Genomic DNA, 18,897 nt, shown 5'->3' with positions numbered 1-18,897 from the left:
AAAAAATAAAGCAAAATATCTGATCTTTATAGGAATACAATTATGTCAAACCAGTAAAGTCAAGAAAACACTACAGTAGGAGCTTCCACTCACAGAAAAAGAAGCATTTTCATTCTAGAATAATATTTAAGACACCCTTACCCCAAGGCAGACATAACAAAATTATCTGAATTTAACAGCCATAATTACATTGGTTGACAGGGGTAAACTTTTCTAAAGCTAGTGATTGTAAAAAACAATGCTTTATTTAGGTTCAAACTGTAATACAAGTATATTTTGAAACCCAGGTAAACACATGGCACTTAAAAGAACTTTCAGACCCCTGTGAGAAGTTGTCCTTACATATTGCCTGAGATGCCTGAAATGAGCATGATGAAGAAGCAGAAGTAAGTGCCAGAGAAATGGGGTAAAAAAGCATGAAAGTATGAGCACAGATTAGGATTAAAACCGCAGGTCTGGAGAAAAGCAGGTGTGGGTGAGTTTACAGTTAGGCATTTGTCACAATCTCATGGGAAACACAAACACAGGCAGGTCCCTGCAAGCACTTTACCAGGTTCTTCACACTGAGAAGGGGAAATCCTGTACCTTAAATATTTCATAATTACCAACTATTCACTTCTTAAAGGTAGCCCAGGCCAAGTATAAAATAGAAGTACATCCAAGAATCAGCCAAGAAGACAGAGAAAACTTACATGATTCCTTGCAAGTAGTGAGGGCAGTTTAATGTTTTACTCAGAAGTATGTTGACTGTTTCCTGCTGTGACTTTTCGTGTCTTTTCATTCGCCCTTAACTCCTACTCCCATCAGCATGACAACAATGTCCTGTCGTCTAATTCTTACTTCGTTTTCCATACTCTGTTATGGTTACAAAGCAAGGGGGTGGAGCTTTGTTTCTTACAGAATTTTCAAGCAATTAACAGGGTTTGATTTTGTAACAGACAAATAAACCACGTTTAACATAAGTGGTAATAGTTCCTCCTGCTGGCATGCACTGCATACACAAGTTGAGCGTTTCTGTTAAACATGCACACCAGCAAGGCTTTGCTTTGGTGACTGTGGTGAACCTCAGGACCCTGGCAACTCTTCCGTTTTTTCTAAGAGGTTCTTCAGTCAAGCAGCCAGAGCCTGTAAACCTTCCCTGAGTTTGTGAAATCTCAGTCCTTGATCTGCCTCTACTCTGACAACAGATAATTCCTCAGCCAAACATTCAACTCCATATTGGTTGTTTTATTTTTGGTATCACTTGGGGTTTTTTTTCTTTGATGTGTAAAGTTGGTTTTGTTCTGGGAGCAGTAAGAATCTCTTTTGCTTTTTGTTTACTCTTCCAAATCACTAACATTTACTGATTTCTGTCTATTACCTTCTCTCCATTTTTATAACTCTGAAAAACTTCCAGGTAAATCGTAGAAAGAGTGTTTGAAGAACATATTCAATTGTGATAACCAACTTTACATTTAAAGATACAATTAAAAAGAAGCGTAAACTGATTTTTAATAGGCACTTTTGCACAGAAATTTGCAAGAATTCTTTTGCAAGAATTCAAACAATCCTATCTCTAGGCAATCACTATCCCCAGGCACACATATGGCCCATGAGAAAACTATCATTCCAGTGCTCTTTCATTCTATGTTCAGTTTAAGCTGGACCAATTAAGAAGTTATTGGTTATTAAGTACTCACTCCACATGGGATTCTCTAGTGTATTGCATTTTTCAGAATAGCATTTAGCCAATATCTATTAAATAGTTTTAATGTATGTTTCCAAGAATACCTTTTAGATCCCAGTATTAGAAAGGTATTACATACACTTTCAAGACTTGTTTTAGGACAACACTCTTGCCCAGCCTCCACATGAAAAGCACATTTTGCAGCAGCAAAGTCTGATCCTCTGTTTGGCAGGCAAGAGTGGGAGAATAGTCTGAGGAAAGGGGCTTCAAGTAGCCAAGACTCATGGAAGCTGAAAGTTTTTTTGATCTTAAGAAAATTAACTATGATTTATGTTTCTAATGAAACAGAAATGCCAAGGTCATGCAAAAGGAGGAAGTTTAATGGTGATCTCACAGACTATTCATTTCATGATAAGCACTGAAGTGTCATATCACCATTTAAGATACTCTACTGAAAACTATTGTCTTGCTGTGAAAAAAAACAAAGCAAAACAAAATAGAAACAGAGACCTTTTTTATTGAAATAAAATGCAGAATAAAACTCATGTTTATATTTTTGTTTTAGAAAACTTGTTCTTAAAGAAAGGCATTGCGTTTCTCATTTCAGAGAAAGTAGAACCATTTTTTTTCAATATTCCTAGAACAACACCTCCCACACCCAACTGACATTTTCAGGATAACTTTTTCTTGCAAAATAATTTTTCCTTGATGAAAGTGCCTTTCTTATTTGTTTAATTCTTGTTAATATGAAAATTTATTTATTTACTTACATAAGCATTGTAGTATTAAAATCAAAGTAGATAAGCAACATTTTCATTCCAAAAGGGTCAAAGTAATTTTTTTTTTTTTTAAAGAACAAGAATTCATTTCCAGAAATATTTTCAATTCATAGGACAGACCTCATATGTTGTATAGTGGGCTCCTCACTACAAGACAAAAAGTTACTGGAGAGGGTTCGGTGGAAGCCACAAGGATGGTGAGAGGTCTGGAACATCTTTCTTGAGGAGAAACTGCAGGAGCTGGGCCTGTTCAGTCTGCAAAGGAGAAAACTGTGAGGATCTCATCAGTGCATATAAATATCTCAAAAGAGGGTGTCAGAGGATGCTCCCAGACCCTTTTTGGTGGTGCCCAGTGATAAGACGAGGAGCAGTGGCCATAAACTAAAACCACAAGAAGTTCCAATTCAGCTTGAGGAAGACCTTTCCACTGAGAGTGGCAGAGCACTGAACAGGCTGCCCAGGGAGTTCATGGAGCCTCCCTTTCTCTAGGCATTCCAAACCCACCTGGACGAGTTCCTGTGTCACCTGCTCCAGGTGGCCCTGCCTTGGCAGGGGGGGTTGGATCGGATGACCTCCACAGGGCCCTTCCAACCCTAATGATTCCCTGATTCTGTTACCTTCACTAACACACACCCTTGCTGAAAGAGCGTTCTGAATTTCAGGGGAGAAATCCGAGAACGCGGAATTTTCTTGGCGCGCTCGCTGTTCTCCTACCGGAGCAGCGCACCGGGAGGCGAGAACTGCCCATGCGGCCCCCGTAGGAGCGAGGAGCGGGGCACGAGGTGACCCGGGCGGGCCCGGCGGCACAGCCTCCCCGGTGTCCCTGCGCCCGGCGGCCGGCAGGTGCCGCTGGAGCCCGGCAGCCCGGCCGGGCCGGCCCCCGCCCAGCGCGGCTCAGCCCGGCAGGCGGCGACTCGTGGTCTTCTGGGGCCAGCCGGGCCGGGCCGGGTCAGCCCAGCCCAGCCCAGCCCAGCCCAGCCCGTTCCGTTTCCTCCGGCGGCCCGGGGAAGGTAAGGGCTGTGGGGTCCGTGAGTGTCAGGCTCTTCCTCTCCGCGCCGAGCGGCTCCGCGGGCCGGGTTTCTCCGGCGTCACGGCGGGGGAAGGCGGGGCTCGGGTCGCGGCTTTGGGCCGCAGGGCCGGCGCCGGCGGTCGCTGTGGGCCTGTGCTGCCGCAGCCCGACGGTGCTGTCGCCCGTTAGTTCGGGAAGCGCACTGAGGTGCTTGAGCGTGTCCAGAGAAGGGCAACGGAGCTGCTGAAGGGTCTGGGGTTAAAGTCCTGCTAGGAGCGGCTGAGAGAGCTGGGGGAGTTTGACCTGGGGAAAAGGATGCTCGGGGAGACCTTATTGCCCTCTATAAGCCCCTGGAAGGAGGCTGTAGCCAGGGGAGGATTGGTCTCTTCTCCCAGACGACAAGAGGACGTAGCTTCCAGCTGTGCCAGAGGAGGACATTAGGAAGAATTTCTTCACAATAAGGGTGATTAGACATTGGAATGGATGTGACAGTGCCATGGTTCAGTTGAAAAGGTGGTGTTTGGTCATAGGTTGGACTCGATGATCTTGGAGGCCTTTTCCAGCTTAATCGGTTCTGTGATTGTAGGACAGAAATCCTCAGTGCTGGCCAGGCGTGCACTGTCCTGGGTGTGGGCACTGAGCAGGGCTGAGCAGGCGTGGGGCATTCCCCGTGCTCTCAGGTTGTTGGTAGGGTCCTTTTCATTGACTACCTAGTGCAGCTACTCTGTAGACTCACCTTCGTTTTAAACTCAGGCTCTTATTTCAGAGAACCAGTTGCAGATAGGTGTGAAACATCATGTTGAGGCTTGTAATCTTCCTCACGATGATCCTTGAAGCACCTCTCTGAAATCTTTGATGAGTGGTGCCTGCCCTGGGCGTCATAGCCCGCTGCATGGACCAGTTAATACAAGCAATTTTGGCTCCCCGCTTTCTGCCCTGAAATTCTAGCCCTAGAAATTATGGGGTTATTATTCCTATTCAGAAGGAGGCTTTTTATTGAAAGCACAGTGTATGAAGTGGACAACTCTCATATTTGAAAAACTTAGCTATCTTCTTGCATACTGCTTCTTTGTTATCCCATTAGAGGTATTCAAACTGTGAGATATTTTCAGGAGCCTAAAATTAGCATTTTCTTCTGAAAATGAAGAAATTATCCAGAACGTTTCTTGTAAAAGAGTAAGTTTTTTGACTATTTGATCCTTGCAAACCACATCGATTTAATCTTGTATTATATAGGTATTTCATTTCAACAGAATAATATAACTGGGAAATTCTTCCCAGAATATACACTTAATTGTTGCACTGAGAATTACGTGTAAGGTTGAGAAAACAGCAATGAGTATTGCAGAAAATTACAAGAAATTACATTTCTCCAGTGAGCTAATGGGAATATAGTTATTTTTTGGGATAACAGTAGTCTTTCCAAGACACGGGTGCTTGAAATATTAGAACATTTTGACATTCCTCAGATAGGAGATAGCTTGTCTGCTAGGTATGAATATTAATAAGTCAGTTACATAATATTTTGATGACATCAACTCTGTCTCTTTGTTTCATTCTTGCCAGTTTAGCCCTCAGCTTTCATCCCATGTGGGAGATGTACCATGAGGCTGCTTAAAGGGCTAAATATTTTTGGGATTCTTCATTATGTTGAAGCAGTAGCATAGCTGAATATCTTATAATTCAGGAGAAATGTGTGCTTAGGCCAATATAGGAGGCCCATGGCAAACTGCAAATAGCTGTAATCTTTATTTATACCGGCTCTTTTCCCTTCATTTTATTTTTTTTCCTCCTGTGACTCAGCTGTTTTATTATCATGGAAAAGACAAGCGCTGTAAATCTGTTGCAGCATTTAGAAACTGTTTCCAGTGATTATTTTATGCAGCCGTCTGCACAAGTAGGCTTTCTGAGCAGATAAGAATAAAAAAGCAGATAAGAAAAGAAAATTTGATTCATTTTTGATTGACACAAACATCTTTAAATTTTTATGTGTCTTTCTTATATTTTATGCCATTTTTTTTGCATTAAGTGACAAGAGACTGATGAAAATTAAATTGCTCTCAGATTGAGGACGATGGTGTAGAGCTGTGAGCTTTCCTCATAGAATGTGGGTTTTCAAACTTATGGTTTTTCAAAGACACAGTGATCATTGTCATTTTTGTGAGTGTCTGAGAATAAAGTGCAGGTTGATGTGAATTCAATGCTTTATTCAAGTTTTTTTTTACCAAGGGGATAGAAGGTTGTGTTGCTCCTATTGCTTAAAAAAGCTTTCCTGTCTGAATATCTAGTGTATATGAAGCAGATGTTGCTTGAACTTCATAGCTGTGTAACTGACCCCAAAATAAGTGCAGGAAGTTGTTTATATGGTAATATTATGAATGCCAAAAAAATTTTGATCAGTAAATTGTTGCATATCTTTTCTATTTAACTCTGCCCTTTGCAGTCACTTTAGCCTTGCTCAGTGCCGCCATTGTCAGAAGGTACTTTCAGAAAAGGAGAAATGCCTTCTATGTTAATAAAGTGCCAGAGCATGCAGTTAGGTAAAAACCACAATTTAGATTATTTGAAGTGCCCTACAAATAAATGAGTTTCCTTCTCGCTTTTCCCTAGCAGCATAGCTCTCAAGCATGGAAGATTGCAACTCTAAAACTCTTTGGAATCTATTTATTCTTTTGTGGTTTTTTTTTTTTAAGGATGTTTGTAACTGAATTGGGTTTTTGGAGACACAGATGTGGTTTGTGATAGTCTTGCTTGGGGGGTCCCATGGAATGCAGGCTTCAGATGATGGCAGTGAGGATAGAAGTAGTGCAATAATTCTGGACAGCACACTAAAGAGGCTGTTTCTTGGACCTGCAATACATTAAAAAATTAGAAAGGTTTTCAATTACTTGGTCATATTTATTTTCATTTCTTTTTGATTGAGAATACTATACTAGGTCACGATTCAACATTTAATTTACTGACTTACCTGTTTAAGTTATTCACAACTCTGTGTTGCTGGTAAGTGATAAACTGTGCTGTAAATTGTATATCAGGATGCTCTGTGCTGTAAAAAATGCACTCCTTTCAACCTGGTCATTTTTCTTTCTAGATGAACATTGGACTTACAAATATCAGTATGATATCTTGACTTTTTACCTTTGTACCTTGCAGAAGGAGAAGTAGCCAAGCATAAAACGCTTCTGCTGAACAAGAGCAGTAGCAGACTACAAGGAAAGAGACAATGTCTTCTGAAACAGGTCAACAGGGAAGTCAGACACCTCCAATAAAGCAACCTGGATGGGTAAGCTGGGTTTCCTCCCTTTTATTTCGATGCTATTGCTAATGAATAACAGATTTTGCGTCAGTTGCTCTTATTGAAGAGAGAAATAGGTGTCTGTTAGCTTAAGCATATAGATGAAGAGAGGAAAGAACGGTGTGTTATTTTTCCTGGTTCACTGTGCTCAGAGGGCTGGGAATTGTGAATCTTGAGGCTCTGATTTATGCCCTGAGTTATAAGCTGGCATAGCCGTGGTGTCTGAGTACAAGTCCAGTACAGTCTGTCCCCAGCGAGCTCTGCGTGCATATGTTCAGAAGGGGAGAAGGGAACAGGACAACACAAGAATCTGGTCTACAGCTCTACAGAAGATAGACATTCCCCTCTGATGGAGACATCAAGGAATTTAAATGTGATATGACTTTTTGCTAACCAGTCACTACCAGAGGGCAGCAATACTGGGCTGATCTGCGAGGAAGAGGCACAAGTGACAGCAGGGTGGCGGGGGATAGGGCCTCAGGTACGGGGAGCACAGTATTACAGTACCCAAAAAGAGGAGGAGAGCAGATCCAATGATGATAACCAGGATCAGCCTACAGTCAGTTCAGTGATTGCCAGGCAAGTCTGATGCTAAGCTGGGTGATCAGTTAGCAAGGCAGGGTAAGGATCTCCATGGTATAGCTACAGCACAGTTAAGGCAAGGGGCTGAGCTTATATACAGCTCTGAGCTGAAGGGCAGAGGCCCTGGGCAAAGCTTCCTGCTGCTTTCTCTGAGCTTTTCTGTTTTCTCAGCAGTCTAACTCAGTGTTACTCAACTGTGCCATGGAGAGCTGACTCTGAGCCCAAGCAAGTAAACAGCTGTCAGGGTGTGTATGGGGGCAGAAGAGTTGCAAAACCTGTTGGTGCACTTGGGACTCTGACATGCATTTCCTTATCTTTCAGGCAGCCTGTTTGTATTTTACTGTATTTCCTATGACCTTGCTCTGAAACCAGTTTGAAACGGTCCTCTATGATCTGGAGTGAAGCCAATTCTGTATTGTTTGCCTAGCTCCACATTAACTTTTGTGGGAGAAGTGCTTGAAGAGGGGCTGAGATATTAATTACCTGTAATGTGAAATGTGTGGCTATGGCCAGTAAATGCATTTCCTTATTATGGCTATAAAATCATGCATAAAAGGAGTCAGGCATAAAAGGAGATTGAATCCTGTAATAGATGAATGTACTCTTTTTTCCAAGGCATTGCTTCTTCTGTGATGTCTGGTTTTTCTTTCAAGAATGTGTATGTTTGAAGATGATGTGTTTTTACAGAAAAATGTTAAAATTTCAATTAATTTTAACGTAATTACAACTCCTTTCCCTTGGCTTTTCTTGCTGAGCACAATGTCATGGTATGGAATTGGAATATGCTTTGGATCAGCTGGGATCAGCTGTCCCAGCTTTGTCCCCCCCCAAATTCTTCTACATCCCCAGCCGATTTGCTGGTGGGGCAGCCTGAGAAACAGAACAGGCCTTGACTCTGTGTAGGGTCTACTCAGCAGTAGTTAAATATCCCTGTATTGTAAAGACTGGTTTGGTCATAAATCCACAACCTAGCACCACACTGGTTACTATGGAGAAAATAAACTCTCATCCATTCAAAACCAGTACAACCATTTATCTCAGATGGCTGATAACAACATGTCAAATGCTAACACTGAGTCTTTTCTTAAAGAAAGAAAAATAATCCTCATGTTTACAAGCCAATACCCTGGATAGAATGCAAGGGAGAATACTGTCACTTTTTCCTCACAATCACAATGGGTGAAAAAAGAGCTACCTTCAAGAAGTCTGCTGCTGGCCTGATTTGTACTAGGGTGAAGCCAGTATTATTGAGTTCAGTTAATGCCATGGATATATTTAAATTGCTCAGAGAGAAAGTTCTACTAGTGGGGAGTCCGGCAGAATTTATGTTGACCCTCTTCTAAATACTTGCAAAATCTGCTCTTATTGAACTTCAGTTGACTTCTGTACAGAGCAGAACTTGATTTTTGAAAACTGCCACTCTGCCTTTATTTCCTGTCATTTCTTTCTGGGAGACATAATGTAGCTCATGAGAATGAAATGACTAACAGATAAAAAACAATATGCTTCTGGGGTAAGCAGCAGCTGAGCTATTTTAGGAAAGTAAAGACCAACAAGATGGATTGTTTAAACTTAAAATCTATGTAGTTGTTTCTGTATTGGGGTATCACGATTTCATTACACTGCTAGCAGCAGAAAAAGGAATTTTGCTTGGAGGTTTTTGTATTTTATTTGTTTTTAAATAATTTATCTTCTTTAATTGATTCATTTTTTTTTTCCTGTGACATTAAATTCAGTAAACTAATCCATGTTTATACTTTCAGCCAATGCTATTTTGTCCCATGTCCCAAATTCAAGACAGAGAGGTTGCAAGAATCATTAAAGAATGCAAACAGGAAAGTTTCTGGTACAGAGGTGAGTGATCCAAAATCATTCTTACCACACAGAATGACTTCTTGATGTATGTATGCAAAGCTGTCTGCAAAATGCTTTTTTGTTGGAACACTGTTGTGGGGTAACTCTGTCATGTTTAGCTTTGTATTCTTAAAGGTTTAATTGAATTATTTGCATAATTGTTGTAGGTAAAGGTGGTTGAATTGAGGTCTTGTTTAATCTGAACTTCAGCAGTTGTAGGGTTTGTTCTATTCTTGAAGTCCATTATAACAACCACCTTAGGAATGTTTTACTTTGTTACATACTTATCCTTGCCTTTGAATGGAAGGCAGGCATGGCTGTGTGTCTTTGATTTGGGAAATTCTTTGTATGTTAAGACAGCTAAAGATCAGTGCTTGGTGTTTTAGTATCCTTTACTTCCACCCTCTCAGTTTGTATCTAAATTACATATTTCCTGAATGGAGAAGATTGAAAAGGGCTTCAGCGTTTTATTGGAGTTGTTGTCATTACAAGTGTTGCAGTAGTTAGAGGAGATATTCAGATTGTGGAAACTATTATTTAATAAATATATATATATTGCATTAGCTCCAGATGTTACAGCATGGCTGATGTCTGGCACTGTGTGAGGACATCATGGCTTTGAAGAGAACGTAATCTGAATGAGCAGATGTAATAGGTGATTAAGACAGTAGGCAAAGTTAATGTTTAGAAATAATGTGTTTAACGTTAGAAACAGAAAACATTTAATGCATAGGAGAGTAGTTACCAAATATGTAGCAAATTTTGGCTGATACCAGCTACTCTCCTTTTCATTTTCACAGCTCTTCCTTTATCTCTTGGGAGCATGCTTGTCACCCAGGGGCTAATCTCAAAAGGTAAAGATAAAAAAATACATCATTAAAGTGCTGGTTTTCAAGATCAATATTCTTCTTGCTCATTACCATCATTACTATGGTGATTTGATTATTATGTATGCATTACCACAGTCATTCTTTTGCAAGAGCATGAACTGAAAAGAGAATTTGCAAATCCAAAGACTGGTGGCTGGATTTCGTCACCATGATCACCTGGAGTTGAGTAGAGCCTTCACTGGGGCAGCTCGTGGGGCAGAGCATTGTACAGCCTGAGCAGAGTGTCAGCACTGGGGACTGGAGCTCTCACTGTTCTGTTTGAAAATGCTGGCAATGCTTTGACACTGACCGTGTATCAATATGACTGCAGCTTTGGTGCAAAGGGACAAGGAGTACTGCCAAAGTGAGGAGACAGAGAGCTTTCTGTAGAGATGGCTCACGATCTGCAGGCTAACACAAAAGAAAATTGTGTTCTGTTTATGTGGTGGATGAACCCCCTTGCTGGGGCCTTGACTATGTATAAAGTTGAGGTTGGTGTTTTGGGGAGAGAGTGAGGGGCATCCACCCTGAAATCTGCTAAACTGTATCACAAGAGGCTGATGTGGGTATCCTACTCCATCCTTGACCTCTGAGCTTGTAGGGAGACACGGAGGGAAGGAGTAAGAGTGTGTCAGAGAAGGATTACACATTGGAGAAAGGGTGAGCAGTGATAGGAAGGGCACCGGGGCTGTCTCTGTAGTAACATGCCAGCCTCTGGCACCAGGTACTCTTCTCAGTTTCTGTTCATTGTACTTGGATGTTTCTGATCAGCTGTGAAGTAACAAATGCTCTTAGTAAATAACCATTACTGTGTGTCAACAGTTGGAGTGGCATGATTAGAAACAAACAACACTTTTGTTCCTCCCTTCCCCGAGAGACCCAGTATAAAATTGCATAGATCACAGTGGGCAAAAGTCCTTGTGCTTAGCATGGGCTGAATAATCCTCTGTCTAAATACTTTCTTCTGATGGCTGCACACAGTACCCTGCCTCTAGAAGATGCTGGAGCTTCTAAGCCTTATTATTACTGTCTGAATGCATGTAACAGTGCAACCAGTGTTTACTTCCCTTCCCTTTGCCATGGTAATCTTGCTGTGTGGAGCCCTCCTCCACAGCATGGCATTCCTCTGCCAGACACATAGTTCTCAAAGGAAAACTGGTTTCACCTCCTGAGATGACTGGATTTTGGTGGAAAAGCTAAAGATAATTTTTTGCTTTTCTTGTTTAGCACACTGTGTTCTCCTGTTAAAGGCGAAAATGTGTGATCTTTCCTCTGCAGAGGGGAAGGCTAGATACGAGTGGTACAATTTTAATTGATAGCCATGGAAAACTACCAAAGAGCAGTTTCATCCTACTTATCACAGCACAAGGAGCTGGACCCTGTGTAAGAGATTTAATTTTGTGTTTTATATGCAAGGTTGGTTTGTGTGAAACATAAGCCACCATCACTTCCTCTGCAGTGCTGCAGGTGTCACCAGTGGCAGACATGTTGGTTTACGCTGCTGCTTTCATGTTGGTTTACACTCTGAACTCCTGCCTGAGGAGAATCCTGCAAAGTCCAGATTCTCTTCCTCCTGTGACTGTAGAACTGCCCCAAAACACATGCACTAAGAACTAGTGGAATAGAAAGTGCTCTGATGTACTGAAATCTGAGTTAATGGACTTCATACCATCTTCACCTTAAGAAATGCAAAATCTGTAGGAAAATTAGTGCTGGTTTTGAGTGCTGCTGAGTTCCTCAAGTGAATAAGCTTTCTGACCATTTCCTTTTATTGTAGGCATTTTCTCAGCAAGTCCAAGATTTGGTCCATTCCCCAAGATGGCAAGTAAGTTGTACCCAATTCTAAAAGGAAAGAAAAGGTTCTTTACAGGCATATTGCCTGCATCTCTCTGAATTTCTTTCCAAAATCTTATTTTTTTTTGCAATTTATATGTTACCCCAGCAGATCAGGAAATCAGATTTCTGATGTGTTTAAAAATAAATGTATGAAATGAGATTCTTCTAATGTAAATATTTTCAGTAGCAGCTTATATTTATGTAATGCAGTCTCTCAAATTGGTATAAACTCTAGTCTCCACTTTGTTTTATAAATTATGTCAGCTCATTGTGCTTGGCAGATTGCACAATTTACGGTACCAAGAAGTCACAATACTATAATATATAAAATAGTATGGTCCTTTTCATGTGTTTGATTGATCTCAACTGTCTAATTCAGAACCATGGATTGATAAAGAAAACAGATAGAAGCACAGGAACTGTACTGGTACAGTGAGGTGGCTCGTAAATGACAAGAAATTAAATAGATTCCCTCTCCAGCAGAAATTCAGCAGGAAATCAAGGACATTGAAGTAGTCTTTTATTCTGACTCTAGTGAGTGAAAGCCACAGTGCAACAGTATGGCAAGCTGATATTCCAGCTACTTAGAAGGCCAGAGAAGTTGGTGTTAAAACTGTGATCAATTAGAAGTAAACCATGTTGTGCAATCAAAGGCAAAAACTGTTAGTGCTGACATTGTGAGTTAATTTTATTTTCTGTAATATGATCCTTTAAATATTGTCTCCTTTTCCTGTACACAGGAATATTATATCCTTTTTCTGTATCAATTATTTTGGACCAGTTGTTCTCTCTCATGATAGGAGTTATTGTTTTCAGTAGTTATTGAATTCACCCCTGTAAACCCTGTATAATTTCACGTGTTTGTGACATGTTCTGAGAAGATGTGGTACAGAATTTGTTATATGATTAAAGTGAAGCCAATAGCACACTCCTGATTTAAGCTGTTGTATTAACAATGTTTTGTTATCTGTCTCTATAGTTGCTGGTGTCTTGGGTTTTGCCATTGGAAAGATGTCATACATGGGAGAATGCCGAAAAAAGTTTCCGAAAATGGGTATTGCACCAATTGGTCCACAACAAAAAAGGTCTGTGCTAATTTAAAATAGTCTAAAACACATTAAAATTATATGGAGCAAAATTATGAATTTAAATTCTGTGATTAGATCCTGAGGTACTCATCTTGGACTATATATCACAGTATTAGAAACTACTACACATTCTTCAGAAAATGCAAATTAAACTCATTGTAATACCTGTTACTAGGATATCCATTATTTAAATGAAATTATTGTACTTTTAGGTGTGATGTGACAACAGTTGCTCAGTCTCTTTTCTAGTATCATACTACTAAGATTGTCCACGTTATCACTTCGATCCTTTGAGTCTTCCTTTGGAACATACTTCGGGCCAAATGCTACAGATTTTCTTATAATGTTCTCATATTTTAACAACCGTGTCAATCTCAGCTTGTATTCCAACCTCCCTCTCCTCTCTGGCTTTGCCCAACCTCATGCTGTCATGCCAAACCATGAAGAGCACAAACTGAGGGCGTGCTTTTTCCACCTTGCACCTCTAACTGTAGAATAGATCTCAATGGTTGACTTCTGTCACCTGGTGCCTCCATGTTTTATTCACAGTTTTCTTAATTTCACATAAAGTACTCCTTCACATCAAATCAGATGCTGACTTCTTTCCCAGCTCCTTCAGCTGCCTGTTGTACTCTCCATTCTCAATATGGCTTCTTGTATAAACCTTTTGCTTACAGAACACATTTACAAAAATCCTATCTAAAAAACCATTCTCCTTTGTCTTTCCACATCTTTCCCCCAGACCACCATGAGCTTTTATGGCTATAAAAGTACCTGACTGATAATGGGAAGCTTCTTCAATGTTCATCTATTTGTCTCCTTGTATTCTTCCTCCACATAACGAAGTATATACTTGGTATCACATGAAATGTTATACACCTTACTCCTAGCTCAGTTTGCTCATAGGTACAATGGCAAGGACTGTCTTTTGCTGCTTAGAAAATCCTGGTATATTTTAGCAATTGCTAGGAGTACTTAATACTAATTAATGGGCATTTATTGTCTGAGGCACTTAGATGTCATATTTTGCAGTTTATATCCCATATTACAAAAATTGGGGAATCTAGGCAAGAGATTACGTCTTCAAGAACTTTTACCATCATGCTCTATGGTTGTATTAGAAGAAATCCAGCAAAATTCTTCAATGTTTTATTTGCTTTCAATATTGTAGGAGGTGTCATCATAGTTGCAAAGAATGTAAAGCAAAATTGGGATCAAATGAGAGAGAAGGTTGAAGTCCTTCAGCAACTTAGTGCCAGGTAGGCAACCTTGTAATTTTTTTTTTTTAAATCTCATATTATTTTCCATGGTGAATGGTATTCTTCTTTTGAACAATATTGTGTAAATTACAGATTTTAACAATGGATCAAAATCCAAGCATTGCTCGAGGAAATGTATTTGTAATTCCTGATTAATTTTGTTTCTTAATTTTTACCTTACATACCTTTCATACTAATTTTAAACCCCCCATCTCTGTGGAATTTTTTCTTTAGGTGTAGCTGAGTATTGATGATTGACCTGAGTGGAATTAATTTGGATTGACTGCTTGTATTAAAACAAATACAACTCCTTTCAATTTCCAGCTTGTTTTACTTAAGAATCAAATAATTATGGATTTTGTTGATATTTAAAAATGCATTGAAATATTGAGAACTAAAAGCAGACACAGCTGGGTGTAGGTTTTTTGCATTCAGTTCTACAATTTGGCTAGAGCCTTAGTGGGGTAGTGTGATAGTGGTGCAAGAGCAGTCTGCTGTGGTGGGGCAGGGGACATGGCTCATGAGGTGTTCTCACCTCAGAAAGGGGGAAGTTCCCTCTGTGGAAAAGGAGGGTTTGCAGGGTAGAAGGTAGGCAAGTGTTTAAAAGGACTTGCACTCTATGAAAAACAGGCCAGCAGCTGGGTTTTTTAAGAATGCTTTCACACTGTCTGCTTGTGGTAAGCTGGCCTACATTTCTCACAGGCAGGAGAATGTGTGAAAGTGTTTGCAAATAGCTCAGCTGCCTGCAAGAGAGGGGAGCAGAGGGCCTGTTTGAAACCCTGCCATGGGAGTTTATTCAGCTAAGAACAGAAGTCTGACGCAGAAATTGTTGCATTGAGTCTAGCGTATATAATGTACCAGTTTGGACAAGGATATTGGTGATGATGCCTTTCTTACTCCAAAGTGCATGCCCACAGACAGTCTAAAAGGAGGAATATCCTATCAGAACCTGTTCACTTGCCCAGATGAGAGATTTTGATGGACTTTACTATGCAGCAATACATTGTGGCAGTGAGGATTGAAAAGAGTTTTCAGAGTCCTTAAAAAAGGCATTAGAATAAAGTCCTGGTTTTAATCAACTTTGCCACTCGTTCAGCATTTTATATCAAGTACTGCAAGTGCTCAGTCACTAGCAGAAAATGCACTTTGGCTTAGGCTTACCTCAGAGGGTTGTGCCAAAAGAAGCAGTGTTTCTCTTGTGCCAGCTACAGAGATCACTAAGTGAGCTGGCCCTCCAGGCCACCTCACTGCTCTGTTTTGGTATGAGGACAGGGGTAAAAAATCCCCCAGAACTTTCTGAAGGGTTTCTTGCTAGTGCCAGCACGAAGGAGGAAGTGAGCCAGACTTAGATAACTCTGAATAAATAACACTCTAAGTCCATTAGCACCTATGAGCTTAATTAACTTATTGCAATGCTGTGCTGATTAACTGCTTTTGAAGATTTTGTGTTAAATAAATGTTTATGTAGGCTCACTTATTTCAAATAAGGACCCCAAAGCATATTTAATTGAGAATGGTCATTTACTAGCAATTACCTGTCTAGAGGAATCAAATATTTATTATGGGATTTACTCCTGCTCTTTTTCAGAGCTGTAGCTTGCTGAACCTTCAATCCAAACATATTTTATTTTTCAGCCTTCCTCTGTGAGCTGACAGTATTTTTTCTGCAAGTACCAATTAGCTTTTAAATAAATTCCAAATTGTCTCAAATACAAAGGAGCCTTGCAGCTTTTAGAAGGGAATAACACAGGATGCCACAGGCTCCTCTCCTTGTTTTCTTCCTGTAATGGGTCCTGAAAGTTCTGCTGTGGAACCTGTTCCCTGCTCCAGCTCACACGTTCATCAAAGACCTTGATTGCTGCACATTTTACCAGCAGCTTAGATCTTCTGGTTTGGTTTTTAAAAGAACTTGAAAGCTTAGTAAAAAAATTAGTTTGAAAACAAGTGTAAGGTAAGTGTATTTCTTTCAAGTTTTAATTGCTGTAATGAAAAAGCCATTATATTTGGGGCAGTGTGGTATTTTGAATTTGCCACAAATCAATTCTGATGGACAGATTTTAGAAACTTAGAAAAAGAAGTACTGTAAGTATTATGTTGTTTTCTGTGTTGTTAAACCTCTTGTATGTTTCAATAAAAATTCTTAATTTAGCATGCTGTGCTCTAAAAATGTGCAGAGCCCCTGCTGAGCACATCTTACCACTATCCATGTGAAGCATATGGTGCAAGCTCTGGCAGTACCCGGGAAGACCACTCAGATAAAATTGTATTCATGTCCGGGAGTCTAAAGGCAATGTCTTTTATTCTCAGGAACTCTGGAGTGTTCGAGAAATCACCAAGAAGTTCCACGTTTCACACTCAAAGCAAGGTGGCACTCACATAAATAACAGGTCATTTTATTCTGTTTACAGATGTGGTGAACACGATTAAAACCTTATGGACCATCTTCTTTCAAGGCACTTTCCTGCAGACTAGAAATAATAATTTTGTGATTCTGTCTCTTAGATTTGATATAAATTGACTCATTTGAAATAGTTGCATATTTTTCATAGTTCTGTTTGTACTAAATACCAGTTTTTTGGAATGCACTTTTTGAAATACACCCCTCTCTTTTCAGCACATATTGGTTAATTTTCCTCTCTTCAGTGCAATTTAGCTCTTAGTGCTGAAAAATTACATTTGTCTATTGTATTTAGATGCTGGCAATGCTTTGTTTAACAGACAAAGTGGTTTATGTTGGAATGCTTGTCTGTGTCAAACAGAAAGGGTGTGAGGATGTTTAAATGGTTTGCACAGTGAAGCAGCTATCCAGTCTCTGAGCTGACCCCTTGGTTATGGAGTACTCTAAGAGTACCTAATTCAGGGGATTGTCAGACTGCAGTTACTGAACCAACTTCCCATAAGCCAATTTTACACAAGGGCCACTTTGCCAGAGATACCAAAATCATGAACAAGAACACACAATATTTTGGAACAGTTTATGCTTGCATAAAATCTGAGGCCACCAGATGCTGAGAAAACCCCAAACCTAGATGGCACATGCTCCCTACAAACAGCAGGACAGAGTCCTCCACAAAACATCTCAGCAAATCAAAAGCAGGCACTTCCCCTAAACACAGTGATGGCTTTCATATGGAAATAAATGCAGCTACTGAAAAGTTTGGCCTTCGCTGTCAGTCGATGAAGACTGTCTTCTGTGGGCTTTTTCTGTTTGCTTTAATACTATGCCTGTGGCTAGTGTTCCTCTTCTGAACTGGCTTCTGTGGACATCTTTACCTTGACACAAAGAAATTCTGCGAGCAAAATATATAGTGTAGAAAAGTATAATGTAACTATTAATTGGTTAGTAAACACAAAAGACATTCTGGATTTGACAAAGTCATTAGACTGAATACTCAACTCCCTGATAAAGCACTTGGATAGCCTTTTCTAGCCAAGCAGCTACCAGGCAGAAGGGGAAGGGTAAGACTGGCCTCCCTGTTCTTTTCTTTACTATAAGATTTTATATTTTTCTACTTGGTGTTTATCCTCTTGAATTCTTGAGCTACTAAGAAGCCCTGTCTCAACAGGGGCTTCAATTTTACACTCGTTACTTTTCTACAGAAATTTTCCACAGCACTTTCAGTGGGAGTCAGGGATACACAGCAGTGCTGGGCCACAGCTGCTGCTGTGACAGGCAGGTGAGCCCTGGGAGAGCCTTGGAGGGTGTCCAGGGAGAGGGGCTTACACTCCCACAGAGAAGGCAACCTCCTTTGTGAAAATCATGTCATTGTCATGGGTGTGCTGTGATAGCCACCAAAACTTGAGTGGTGACATGTCTGAGCTATTTCTCCTTCATCTGTCATCTGCTGCCAAGATAACAGCCAGCAGCTGCCCCAGGGTTAGTCGTGCCTGGCTTATCTGAGGGAAGCCATTACATCCAGGTGACACCAAGGAGAGCGATGCGTGTGACAAGGACCTTGCATGTCAGACTCTCAGAGGTTGTTCTTGTGGTCAGTGTTACCTCTTGGGATTACAACTTAGCCACTGAACTTCTCTTTAAATGTAATTCTGATTATTTTTTACCTTTGATTATTTTTCTGTAATAAATATACTGATGTATAAAATTTCTTGTTTCCTTTTTTTCTAACTTTGTTTCCATACTTTGCAAAAGGCTGAATAGCTAATTGTGTTGATCTAAGTTCATGCGTTACTGTGATACAGATATGGAAAAAGGCAATTTGTGAATAAGATGTATTAGCACAAAATTTATGCATATCAAAGGAAAAATGAGCACAGCTAATGGGCAAACTGTTCTTTCAAAGGTCGTTAAAAGCAGCTGTTTTCTAGTAATTATGTGCAGTTTAATGAGCTAATCTTTGTTGGCCGTTGCTATTGTGCATTCCATACAAGCAGGTTAAAGAATTTATTTTTAATTGAAGCAGAAGTTGAATACATTGAATTTAGGAGTGACGTATCAAAAAAATTGGGAAAGATTTGAGGTAATCAGTTTCTTCTTTAATAAGAGGGGAAGAGGTCTCCAGGAGGAAAAACATTTGACCTTGCAAAGGTAAACTAAACTTTTCTTAGTGTTTTCTTACACTGATAATAGGCTGTACTTTCCCCTTTGGCAGAAGATGTTTAAAAAGGCCAAAAAAATCCAATGAACTTACACAGCTTCCTG

General features: G+C 40.2%; 1 protein-coding gene across 4 annotated transcripts; it reads left to right on the top strand.

Moving 5' to 3' along the window:
* Positions 1 to 3,321: 3,321 nt before the first annotated feature.
* Positions 3,322 to 18,293, top strand: OCIAD2 (OCIA domain containing 2). 4 transcript variants are annotated; one of them, XM_030947486.1, is made up of 8 exons: positions 3,322 to 3,455; positions 6,608 to 6,737; positions 9,095 to 9,185; positions 9,986 to 10,039; positions 11,832 to 11,879; positions 12,870 to 12,975; positions 14,150 to 14,237; positions 16,646 to 18,293. In XM_030947486.1, the coding sequence occupies exons 2-7, from the start codon at positions 6,678 to 6,680 to the stop codon at positions 14,211 to 14,213; spliced, it is 423 nt and encodes a 140-aa protein (XP_030803346.1). In that variant the 5' UTR covers positions 3,322 to 3,455; positions 6,608 to 6,677; the 3' UTR covers positions 14,214 to 14,237; positions 16,646 to 18,293. The 4 variants fall into 4 exon arrangements, with proteins under 4 accessions (XP_030803346.1, XP_030803348.1, XP_030803349.1 ...); XM_030947488.1 differs by lacking the exon at positions 16,646 to 18,293 and adding an exon at positions 16,545 to 16,624; XM_030947489.1 differs by lacking the exon at positions 16,646 to 18,293 and adding an exon at positions 14,472 to 14,869.
* Positions 18,294 to 18,897: the final 604 nt, after the last annotated feature.

Source organism: Camarhynchus parvulus, chromosome 4, assembly GCF_901933205.1.
Source record: "Camarhynchus parvulus chromosome 4, STF_HiC, whole genome shotgun sequence".
Lineage (NCBI taxonomy): Eukaryota > Metazoa > Chordata > Aves > Passeriformes > Thraupidae > Camarhynchus > Camarhynchus parvulus.
The sequence above is the reverse complement of the archived record's forward strand: the minus strand, read 5'-3'. Positions and strand labels throughout refer to the sequence as shown.